This window comes from Bombina bombina, chromosome 11, assembly GCF_027579735.1.
Source record: "Bombina bombina isolate aBomBom1 chromosome 11, aBomBom1.pri, whole genome shotgun sequence".
Taxonomy (NCBI): Eukaryota; Metazoa; Chordata; class Amphibia; order Anura; family Bombinatoridae; genus Bombina; species Bombina bombina.
Genome location: NC_069509.1, coordinates 156769672 through 156782540, shown reverse-complemented (window position 1 = coordinate 156782540; position 12869 = coordinate 156769672). Strand labels below are relative to the sequence as shown.

At 38.8% G+C, this 12869-nt stretch overlaps 1 protein-coding gene across 1 annotated transcript in view; it reads right to left on the bottom strand.

Annotated features, from left to right (window-relative positions):
- BAIAP3 (BAI1 associated protein 3) overlaps positions 1-12869 on the bottom strand; it is a 537315-nt gene that overhangs the window by 169342 nt on the left and 355104 nt on the right. Inside the window, exon 14 of the mRNA XM_053695302.1 lies at positions 3781-3898. Within this exon, the coding sequence (XP_053551277.1) occupies positions 3781-3898 (118 nt within the window). The remainder of the gene's footprint in view (positions 1-3780; positions 3899-12869) is intronic.

Genomic DNA, 12869 nt, shown 5'->3' with positions numbered 1-12869 from the left:
CCACCAACTCGCCAAAAAACGAATGTACTAAAAAATCTATTTGTCCGCTCGCTACAATTTCCGCTCCCACCTCGCTATTTTTGCCTCGCCACCTTTTAGGTGGCGGGCAAGGTACAAAACAATAGGAAAGTCAATCTAGACGCCAGTCTAGACATATATAAAAGGCAGTAATATCAGCATTGTACGTACAGCATAACTGGCGTCTAATTTGTCTCTCATTTCCATGTACATAAATTGCGCCCAATTTGTCGACTGTAATTAAAGAGTAATCTATTTAAATTTGTATTGTTAGTTGTCAATCTTTATAATTATTTTTATATTAATATTTATATATTATCAGATCCAGATGAAGCCATATCCAAATTGTAAATAAATATTACAAAAATAACGCTCTGTTATCACTCTTCAAAAAATTTTGAACAATAATAAAGTTGTTTAGATAAGTTGAACTTTTATAGGAGCAAAATATCCCGCGACTACTATGATGTTCGTGACACCTTGCATGTCACGTGTTAATAATTGGCCAGACAATTCAACTGAAAGTTAAGTACCATCAGCTTAGTCGCGGCGAGCGAGGCGTCAAATTTATCAACAATCCGCAACTGCTCGCGGCGGGCTAGACTTGTCTATTTATTGGGGGAATATTAGTACATAGCGACAGCGGACACCATTTCGCCCGCGGCGAGTAACGGCGAGTTTATCCGCGTCTACAATGACGGATGAATTGACGGCTTAGTACATGGAGCCCTTAGAGTCAAATTACGAGTTGAGCGCAAAATATCGCTTACGCTAAAGTGATAATATGCGCTCAACTGAGTAATACCAGCGCACACTAATGTGTACTGGTATTGCGAGTTAGATGTGTTCGCATTGCACGGAAGCATTACGCTCACAAGAATGCACTTCTATAGGCTCCAATGGGAGCCTCGTTCTGATGCCGTCAGACACGGCACAGAACCTTAGAGCAGCGAACTGGGTAAGTAGCGCACCGATGGGCAGCAATTTCAAATATATATGTATATAAATATATATACACATATTAACACATAAATATATATGTACAGTGTATAAGCATATACATATACTTTTTCTGGGAACACACAGTTCCCTATAGACCGCAATGTAAAGGCACTTTTCAGTGCGGTTTTTTTTCTAACACCCCACACCCGCCATTCTTTAACCCCTTAACACTGCCTAGTATTTTTTTATGACGAAAAAATGCTACTTTTATTTTTCCATAAATCTCTGGTTCATTTTCTAAGCGCTAATTGCAACCGCAAGCTCGTAGTAGCAATAACCAGCCACTTGTAATGCGTGATAAATTAGTGCTCCACTTGTAATCTAGCCCATAACCCTCAGCTTTACCATTTTGTACATTGCTTTGAATTTAAATTCTTTAAAGTTGCCAAGTTCCCACTGTCGAATGAAGAAAAACAAGATAAAGTTTGCTAATGCCGGCTTGTGCTGTGACATAGCAAGTATGAATTTTATTCTTGATATTGCCAGCTTTTTTATGTAGGAAATAATTTTTTTGATCTTTAGAACATACTCGTTTAAATGCTTGCTAAACACCTGGGACTCTACACTGTCTCTTGTATAAAACACTAAACCAAGATAAATCATATTTAATAGGGCAGTTTAAAAAGTCCTCAGTTTTTTGTTTTTTTACTTGTTATATATTTAGAACAGACAATAAAAAAAAGAAGTGCCCCAACAAACAGTAAATATAAATTTCATGGTAAAGGTGTTTATGTGTCATTCAGGAACTGGAAAGGAAAATATGAAATACGTGATGTGTATTTTGAGATTTCATTTATCTTGTTTAAAAACAAATAAAGCAAATGTATTCCACAAAGTAAACCATTATTTTCAGCTGGTAGTATATTTCTTTGGTATTTGGATATGTCTGACTTTAAAATGACATAGTACTATTTTTATTTTCCTTTGTTCTATCTAAAAGAGGGGATTTCAAAATATATTTCAGTTGTATTTTTGAAAATGAATCTTTCTATATATATATATATATATATATATATATATATATATATATATATATATATATATATATATATATATATTTGTATGTATCTTTATATGTGTACATATGTATTTATATATATATGTATCTTTATATGTGTACATATGTATTTATATATATATATGTATGTATCTTTATATGTGTACATATGTATTTATATATATATATGTATGTATCTTTATATGTGTACATATGTGTACATATGTATTTCTATATATATATATATATATATATATATATATATATATATCTTTATATGTGTACATATGTATTTCTATATATATATATGTATTTTTATATGTGTACATATGTATTTATATATATGTATCTTTATGTGTACATATGTATTTATATATATATATATATATATATACATGTATCTTTATATGTGTACATATGTATTTATATATATATATGTATCTTTATATGTGTGCATATGTATTTATATATATATATATATCTTTATATGTGTACATATATATATATATATATATATATATATGTATCTTTATATGTGTACATATGTATATATATGTATATATATATATGTATCTTTATATGTGTACATATGTATATATATGTATATATATATGTATCTTTATAGGTGTACATATGTATTTATAAATATATATATATATATATATATATATATATATATATATAAATATGTATTTATGAATAAATAGAATATATTCAGCAATGTGCAGAACATTGGAATGTGAAACATTTATATTTTCATGTTGGTTTAGCGCACATGAATGCGATCGGATGTGCGCGTGATAGGGGTGGTTTTTTTCCACTTTTTTTTTCTCCATTGACTTATATGGGGGAATAGGTTATCGTGCGCACAATATTGTAAGCTCATTTTTTTTGCGCACATCGGGTTAGAATGAACACAACAACTTTTTACTTTCATCTCGTAAAACCAGCATAACCTGAAGCGCAAAAGTTTACTTCTAGCGCAATTAGCACTATAGCGAAAGTGCTAAATAGCGCTCCACTTGTAATCTAGCCCAAAATGGTGAAATTGCACTTATTACTCTGGACGTAAGATACATATTAATTCTAAAACAAAAGGGCGCAGGAGTTACTGTTAAAATGCAAAGATAAAACATTCAGCTGGTGTGACCTAAATATGTAGATAACATATAATCTGATAAAAAAACATCCTCTCTCCTGCGCTATAGCATGTTCTTTATGCTCAAACGGCAGTGCTTAGAAGGGGCACTGTAGAGTAAAGTTGGTTTCTCTTAAATGTGTTTCCAATTACTTTATGGGAAATTACTCCTTTAGGTTTATGTGTGTGTATGAAATAGCTGTTTCTGGTCCTTGAAACCAAAACCCATGCAAATGAGCTGAGCTTGCAACATTAGCAGACCTCCTTATCTTATCACCCCCCCCATATACACAACGGTTTCATTATCTTCTCTGTCTGTAAATACAAGTCCAATATTAGTACCTATCACTGCCACCCCCACTGGGAGCGGGATTTTTTCTCCTGACCCTTTTTACATAGTTTTTCTATATCAAATACTGCAGTATTACGTATAAGTGCCATTTTCAACAGTCAAAGACAGCTCTTTCCAATAACAAAATAAAGGTAAAGGAGCAATTGAGAAACAATGTAATACACTTGAGCACGTAAACGGTTGATTAGGAACACATGAATATGCTGATAGTATAAAGTATTACAGATTAGCAATATATAGGATTTAAATCATTATTATAGAAACTGTACATACCTGTTCTCTCTTGAATAGCACAGGGTCCCACTGTTCCTCAATTGATTTCAGAAGTCCTAACAGGTAACTGTAGTCCATAGTGTGTACCTGGTGATGCTTGCTGAATGCTTGCCATTTTCTTCAAATAAAAGACATTAAAGAACGTTTCATTAGACGGAACACCATATATATTCCAAAATATTGGACAGCGCATGGAGTTTAAGATACTTTTTACTTGACTTATATTATAAAATCAACTTTTCTCTCTTGGTATCCTTTGTTGAAAAGCATATCTAGGTAGGCTCAGGAGCAACAATGTTCTACTGGGATGTAGCTGGTGTGTGGTGCCTACACACATCTGGTGAGCCAATGACAAGAGGCAAATATATGCAGCCACCAATCACCAGCTAGTTTCCAGTAGTACATTGCTGCTTTGGAGCTGACTTTAACTATGTGTTTAATCTCTTTGCAGGTGTTAAACACAGTTATACGGGGAAAAACCCAGTACAATAAACACATATTTATTTACAGGGAACACACAGTTCCCATAGACCACAATGTAAAGGCAGTTTTCAGTGCAGTTTTTTTCTAACACCCCACTCCCGCCAACTTTAACCGCTTAAACTGCTACGTGCAGTTACTTCATTAAAAAATAAATATGCTACTATTTTATTTTTTAATAAAGACCACTTCTCTGTATTTTGGGGGCAAATGGGGCACATTTAAAAAGTTAAAACAGAGGTCTGACCTCTGGTTAATTTTGTGAACACTAATTGCCACCGTGATCCCATGGTAGGCTGTTTATTTATTGCGCGCCGTAAACGGAAAAATTCGAGCTCCATTGTAATCTAGCTCTAAGTGTTTTACGTATTTTGACAGCAATCTCACCACCTTTTAGTTTACAAGATAAAATAGGAATATCTGCAATGGGGGAAACGTTTAAATAATCCAGACCTCGCAGAGAACTTTCAGCTACACCCATGGAACAGCGCAGTTTAGCCCTCTAGCAAAGGCAGGGAACCAAACAATAAGCTTTACATTTTGTATTATCTATACAAATTTCTCCTTGATTTTTGCATGTGCACTATAGTTGTGTTACAATTTCTACTGTGTGCCTTAAATAGTTATTTTTCTTTGTAATTTCAGCATGAATTTTACTTTTTCCATAAAATATGATTTTTGCAGAACTATTTTGTTATGAATTTAAATGCAATTTAACAATACATTTTATAGAATGTGTTTTTATTTCAATAATTCATCTATTCCTTTTTATACCATTTTTAAATTACGATTTTTGTGTGCACTATTGAAATATATACATCTCCTTTACATACGTAAATGCAGGGAACACCCTTTTTTCGAGACACACTGTTTCCAAGGTAAAAAACTGGCTTTAGAAAATTCCACCAGAGGCCTCATGGTACTGGTGAGATTTTTATGCAAAAAATATACAAATTAGTAATTTTTCCACCGTACACATTTTAGTGATGAACTTTCAACCAAGAGATGGCGATGTGTTACACAAGGTCCCTGTGGATGGGTTAACCAATAGATGGCGCTGTGTTACACAAGATCCCTGTGGATGGTTTAACCAAAAGATGGCGCTGTGCCACACAGGAACAATGTCTAGGAACTTTCAACCAATAGATGGCGCTGTGTTACACAAGGTTCCCTGTGGATAATTCAACCACTAGATTGTGCTGTTACGCAGGGTCTCTGTAGATGGTTCAACCAATAGATGGTGCTGTGCCACACAAGGTCTTTCTGGATGGTTAAACCAATAGATGGCGCTGTGCCACACCATGTCCCTGAGGATGATTGTAGTTCCCTCACAGTGAATCTTGCAAGCCCTGAGACCTTTAGATAATTGACTCATAGTTAGACAACCATGCAGGATCTGGACCAGTGTTTTTAATGAATGATGCTCTCTTGAGATACAAATGCTGAAAAATTGCTGCCTAATTCAGATTAAGAAATTCAGGGATCTACCACATTCTATCATCCAATTTTCTGGCTGGTTTTTAGCTGTGGATAGGCCCTTTTCGAGTTCACAATTAATGCTTAAAATTGCAACAGAGGTTTCCTGAGAGAGAGGCGAACACAATGGCTAGAGAAAAAACTTTGAAAGAACTTTTCCTTTGAGAGCCTCTCTCTCCTCATAATTCTCTTATCTATCTTCTACACCTCTCTTTTTCCTCACCTAAAAAGTAGAACATTAAACTACAAACAGTTTAACACAAGAAACAACCAAAAAGAAACCAGAAAAAAAGGGAAAAGAAAAAGGAATAAGAAAAAGGGATAAACTTGCCTGCTCCCTTAATCTTCTTACTGTAGATCCAGGAAAGGAGCCCCCAATCTCATTATCGAACACTAGTCTTCACATTTAGTCAGTGTCTCATGTCCTCGTGTCCTCTTTTTGTGACTGTCTACATTATGTAGTATCTAAATGTCTTATGTTTCTAACCAAGGTCTATTAGAGTCCCTTCAGTATCCAATAGTTCCATACTTTTAAAAATCGTTCATGGGTAGCTTGTATAAAAGATGCAGATTCAGACAATTTATAGGTAGCTTTAATCTTTTCTATTACCTCCCCCCATGAGGGTGCCCCTGTCTTCCAATATTTAGCCACACATATCCTGGTAGCTGTGTATAGGGTGCAAATAAAAGTGTTTATAGCTGAGTTTAAAGGTGGTATGTGTTCATTGAGTAGTGCCTGAGATGCCGTCAGTGTGATATTTTCAGATAATACTTTACTTAATAGGTTAGATAGGTTAATCCATATCTGTTTTATTTGTGGACATTCCCACCACATGTGAATATATGTTCCTGTCTCCGCGCACCCCCTGTAGCAATTTTTACTACCATTTGGAATATAATGCGATGTGACTATTGGTGTTAGATACCACCGGAAGGTGGATTTAATGCAATTTTCTTTAAAATCTGCACTTATTAATCCCTTTCCTGCTACCTGAAAGATTGCTTCCCATTCTTCTTTCGTTTGTGTCTTATTAATGTCTCGTTCCCATGTCTCTATTAGTGGGGTTTTAGAGGTAGACCTGGCCTTCTGAATCGCTATATATATGTGGGAGATTAGTTTTTTATTTCTGATGTTGGAGCTAGAGTAACCTTCTACAGGGAGTGCAGAATTATTAGGCAAATTAGTATTTTGACCACATCATCCTCTTTATGCATGTTGTCTTACTCCAAGCTGTATAGGCTCGAAAGCCTACTACCAATTAAGCATATTAGGTGATGTGCATCTCTGTAATGAGAAGGGGTGTGGTCTAATGACATCAACACCCTATATCAGGTGTGCATAATTATTAGGCAACTTCCTTTCCTTTGGCAAAATGGGTCAAAAGAAGGACTTGACAGGCTCAGAAAAGTAAAAAATAGTGAGATATCTTGCAGAGGGATGCAGCACTCTTAAAATTGCAAAGCTTCTGAAGCGTGATCATCGAACAATCAAGCGTTTCATTCAAAATAGTCAACAGGGTCGCAAGAAGCGTGTGGAAAAACCAAGGCGCAAAATAACTGCCCATGAACTGAGAAAAGTCAAGCGTGCAGCTGCCAAGATGCCACTTGCCACCAGTTTGGCCATATTTCAGAGCTGCAACATCACTGGAGTGCCCAAAAGCACAATGTGTGCAATACTCAGAGACATGGCCAAGGTAAGAAAGGCTGAAAGACGACCACCACTGAACAAGACACACAAGCTGAAACGTCAAGACTGGGCCAAGAAATATCTCAAGACTGATTTTTCTAATGTTTTATGGACTGATGAAATGAGAGTGAGTCTTGATGGGCCAGATGGATGGGCCCGTGGCTGGATTGGTAAAGGGCAGAGAGCTCCAATCTGACTCAGACGCCAGCAAGGTGGAGGTGGAGTACTGGTTTGGGCTGGTATCATCAAAGATGAGCTTGTGGGGCCTTTTCGGGTTGAGGATGGAGTCAAGCTCAACTCCCAGTCCTACTGCCAGTTTCTGGAAGACACCTTCTTCAAGCAGTGGTACAGGAAGAAGTCTGCATCCTTCAAGAAAAACATGATTTTCATGCAGGACAATGCTCCATCACACGCGTCCAAGTACTCCACAGCGTGGCTGGCAAGGAAGGGTATAAAAGAAGAAAATCTAATGACATGGCCTCCTTGTTCACCTGATCTGAACCCCATTGAGAACCTGTGGTCCATCATCAAATGTGAGATTTACAAGGAGGGAAAACAGTACACCTCTCTGAACAGTGTCTGGGAGGCTGTGGTTGCTGCTGCACGCAATGTTGATGGTGAACAGATCAAAACACTGACAGAATCCATGGATGGCAGGCTTTTGAGTGTCCTTGCAAAGAAAGGTGGCTATATTGGTCACTGATTTGTTTTTGTTTTGTTTTTGAATGTCAGAAATGTATATTTGTGAATGTTGAGATGTTATATTGGTTTCACTGGTAAAAATAAATAATTGAAATGGGTATATATTTGTTTTTTGTTAAGTTGCCTAATAATTATGCACAGTAATAGTCACCTGCACACACAGATATCCCCCTAAAATAGCTAAAACAAAAAACAAACTAAAAACTACTTCCAAAAATATTCAGCTTTGATATTAATGAGTTTTTTGGGTTCATTGAGAACATGGTTGTTGTTCAATAATAAAATGAATCCTCAAAAAACATAATTTATGCTTACCTGATAAATTTATTTCTCTTGTGGTGTATCCAGTCCACGGATCATCCATTACTTATGGGATATTAACTCCTCCCCAACAGGAAGTGCAAGAGGATTCACCCAGCAGAGCTGCTATATAGCTCCTCCCCTAACTGCCATTACCAGTCATTCGACCGAAAACATGCAGAGAAAGGAAAACCATAGGGTGCAGTGGTGACTGTAGTTTAATGGAAAAATTACCTGCCTTAAAGTGACAGGGCGGGCCGTGGACTGGATACACCACAAGAGAAATAAATTTATCAGGTAAGCATAAATTATGTTTTCTCTTGTTAAGTGTATCCAGTCCACGGATCATCCATTACTTATGGGATACCAATACCAAAGCTAAAGTACACGGATGACGGGAGGGACAGGCAGGCTCTTTATACGGAAGGAACCACTGCCTGAAGAACCTTTCTCCCAAAAACAGCCCCCGAAGAAGCAAAAGTGTCAAATTTGTAAAATTTGGAAAAAGTATGAAGAGAAGACCAAGTTGCAGCCTTGCAAATCTGTTCAACAGAAGCCTCATTCTTAAAGGTCCAAGTGGAAGCCACAGCTCTAGTAGAATGTGCTGTAATTCTTTCAGGAGGCTGCTGTCCAGCAGTCTCATAGGCTAACCGTATTATGCTACGAAGCCAAAAGGAGAGAGAGGTAGCCGAAGCTTTTTGACCTCTCCTCTGACCAGAATAAACGACAAACAGGGAAGACGTTTGTCGAAAATCCTTAGTTGCCTGTAGATAAAATTTCAGGGCACGGACTACATCTAGATTGTGTAGCAGACGTTCCTTTTTCTTTTTTTTTTTTTGAAAATAATTTTTATTGTTTTTGAAAGATGAATGAACATGAGAGCATCAAAAGCATGTACACACATATCAATAGTACATATTACAATATTAACAGAAAATTACAATATGTAAAGCAATCACAGATAATAAGGAACGCAAGAGAGACGTTCCTTTTTCGAAGAAGGATTAGGACACAAAGATGGAACCACAATCTCTTGATTGATATTCCTGTTAGTGACCACCTTAGGTAGGAACCCAGGTTTAGTACGCAGAACTACCTTGTCTGAATGAAAAATCAGATAAGGAGAATCACAATGTAAGGCAGATAACTCAGAGACTCTTCGAGCCGAGGAAATCGCCATTAAAAACAGAACTTTCCAAGATAACAACTTGATATCAATGGAATGAAGGGGTTCAAACGGAACCCCCTGTAAAACATTAAGAACTAAGTTCAAACTCCATGGTGGAGCAACAGTTTTAAACACAGGCTTGATCCTAGCTAAAGCCTGACAAAAAGCTTGAACGTCCGGAACTTCTGACAGACGTTTGTGTAAAAGAATGGACAGAGCTGAAATCTGTCCCTTTAAGGAACTAGCGGATAAACCCTTTTCTAAACCTTCTTGTAGAAAAGACAATATCCTCGGAATCCTAACCTTACTCCATGAGTAACTCTTGGATTCGCACCAATATAAGTATTTGTGCCATATCTTATGGTAAATCTTTCTGGTAACAGGCTTCCTAGCCTGTATTAAGGTATCAATAACTGACTCAGAAAAACCACGTTTTGATAAAATCAAGCGTTCAATTTCCAAGCAGTCAGCTTCAGAGAAATTAGATTTTGATGTTTGAAGGGACCCTGGATCAGAAGGTCCTGTTTCAGAGGTAGCGACCAAGGTGGACAGGATGACATGTCCACTAGATCTGCATACCAAGTCCTGCGTGGCCATGCAGGCGCTATTAGAATCACTGATGCTCTCTCCTGTTTGATTCTGGCAATCAAACGAGGAAGCATCGGGAAGGGTGGAAACACATAAGCCATCCTGAAGGTCCAAGGTGCTGTCAAAGCATCTATCAGAACCGCTCCCGGATCCCTGGATCTGGACCCGTAACGAGGAAGCTTGGCGTTCTGTCGAGACGCCATGAGATCTATCTCTGGTTTGCCCCAACGTCGAAGTATTTGGGCAAAGACCTCCGGATGAAGTTCCCACTCCCCCGGATGAAAAGTCTGACGACTTAAGAAATCCGCCTCCCAGTTCTCCACTCCCGGGATGTGGATTGCTGACAGGTGGCAAGAGTGAGACTCTGCCCAGCGAATTATCTTTGATACTTCCATCATTGCTAGGGAGCTTCTTGTCCCTCCCTGATGGTTGATGTAAGCTACAGTCATGATGTTGTCCGACTGAAACCTGATGAACCCCCGAGTTGTTAACTGGGGCCAAGCCAGAAGGGCATTGAGAACTGCTCTCAATTCCAGAATGTTTATTGGTAGGAGACTCTCCTCCTGATTCCATTGTCCCTGAGCCTTCAGAGAATTCCAGACAGCGCCCCAACCTAGTAGGCTGGCGTCTGTTGTTACAATTGTCCAGTCCGGCCTGCTGAATGGCATCCCCCTGGACAGATGTGGCCGAGAAAGCCACCATAGAAGAGAATTTCTGGTCTCTTGATCCAGATTCAGAGTAGGGGACAAGTCTGAGTAATCCCCATTCCACTGACTTAGCATGCACAATTGCAGCGGTCTGAGATGTAGGCGTGCAAAGGGTACTATGTCCATTGCTGCTACCATTAAGCCGATCACCTCCATGCATTGAGCTACTGACGGGTGTTGAATGGAATGAAGGACACGGCATGCATTTTGAAGCTTTGTTAACCTGTCTTCTGTCAGGTAAATCTTCATTTCTACAGAATCTATAAGAGTCCCCAAGAAGGGAACTCTTGTGAGTGGAAAGAGAGAACTCTTCTTTTCGTTCACCTTCCATCCATGCGACCTTAGAAATGCCAGTACTAACTCTGTATGAGACTTGGCAGTTTGAAAGCTTGAAGCTTGTATCAGAATGTCGTCTAGGTACGGAGCTACCGCAATTCCTCGCGGTCTTAGTACCGCCAGAAGAGCACCCAGAACCTTTGTGAAGATTCTCGGAGCCGTAGCCAATCCGAATGGAAGAGCTACAAACTGGTAATGCCTGTCTAGAAAGGCAAACCTTAGATACCGGTAATGATCTTTGTGAATCGGTATGTGAAGGTAAGCATCCTTTAAATCCACTGTGGTCATGTACTGACCCTTTTGGATCATGGGTAAAATTGTCCGAATAGTTTCCATTTTGAACGATGGAACTCTTAGGAATTTGTTTAGGATCTTTAAATCCAAGATTGGCCTGAAAGTTCCCTCTTTTTTGGGAACCACAAACAGATTTGAGTAAAACCCTTGTCCTTGTTCCGACCGCGGAACCGGATGGATCACTCCCATTAATAAAAGATCTTGTACGCAGCGTAGAAACGCCTCTTTCTTTATTTGGTTTGTTGACAACCTTGACAGATGAAATCTCCCTCTTGGGGGAGAGAATTTGAAGTCTAGAAGGTATCCCTGAGATATGATCTCTAACGCCCAGGGATCCTGGACATCTCTTGCCCAAGCCTGGGCGAAGAGAGAAAGTCTGCCCCCCACTAGATCCGTTCCCGGATCGGGGGCCCTCGATTCATGCTGTCTTAGGGGCAGCAGCAGGTTTCCTGGCCTGCTTGCCCTTGTTCCAGGACTGGTTAGGTCTCCAGCCTTGTCTGTAGCGAGCAACAGCTCCTTCCTGTTTTGGTGCAGAGGAAGTTGATGCTGCTCCTGCTTTGAAATTACGAAAGGAATGAAAATTAGACTGTCTAGCCTTAGGTTTGGCTCTGTCTTGAGGCAGGGCATGGCTTTTACCTCCTGTAATGTCAGCGATAATTTCTTTCAACCCGGGCCCGAATAAGGTCTGCCCTTTGAAAGGTATATTAAGCAATTTAGATTTAGAAGTAACGTCAGCTGACCAGGATTTTAGCCACAGTGCTCTGCGTGCCTGAATGGCGAATCCGGAATTCTTAGCCGTAAGTTTAGTTAAATGTACTACGGCATCTGAAATAAATGAGTTAGCTAACTTAAGGGCTTTAAGCTTGTGTGTAATCTCATCTAATGGAGCTGATTCAAGTGTCTCTTCCAGAGACTCAAACCAAAATGCTGCTGCAGCCGTGACAGGCGCAATGCATGCAAGAGGTTGCAATATAAAACCTTGTTGAACAAACATTTTCTTAAGGTAACCCTCTAACTTTTTATCCATTGGATCTGAAAAGGCACAGCTATCCTCCACTGGGATAGTGGTACGCTTAGCTAAAGTAGAAACTGCTCCCTCCACCTTAGGGACCGTTTGCCATAAGTCCCGTGTGGTGGCGTCTATTGTAAACATCTTTCTAAATATCGGAGGGGGTGAGAACGGCACACCGGGTCTATCCCACTCCTTAGTAACAATTTCAGTAAGTCTCTTAGGTATAGGAAAAACGTCAGTACTCGCCGGTACCGCAAAATATTTATCCAACCTACACATTTTCTCTGGTATTGCAACTGTGTTACAATCATTCAGAGCCGCTAACACCTCCCCTAGTAA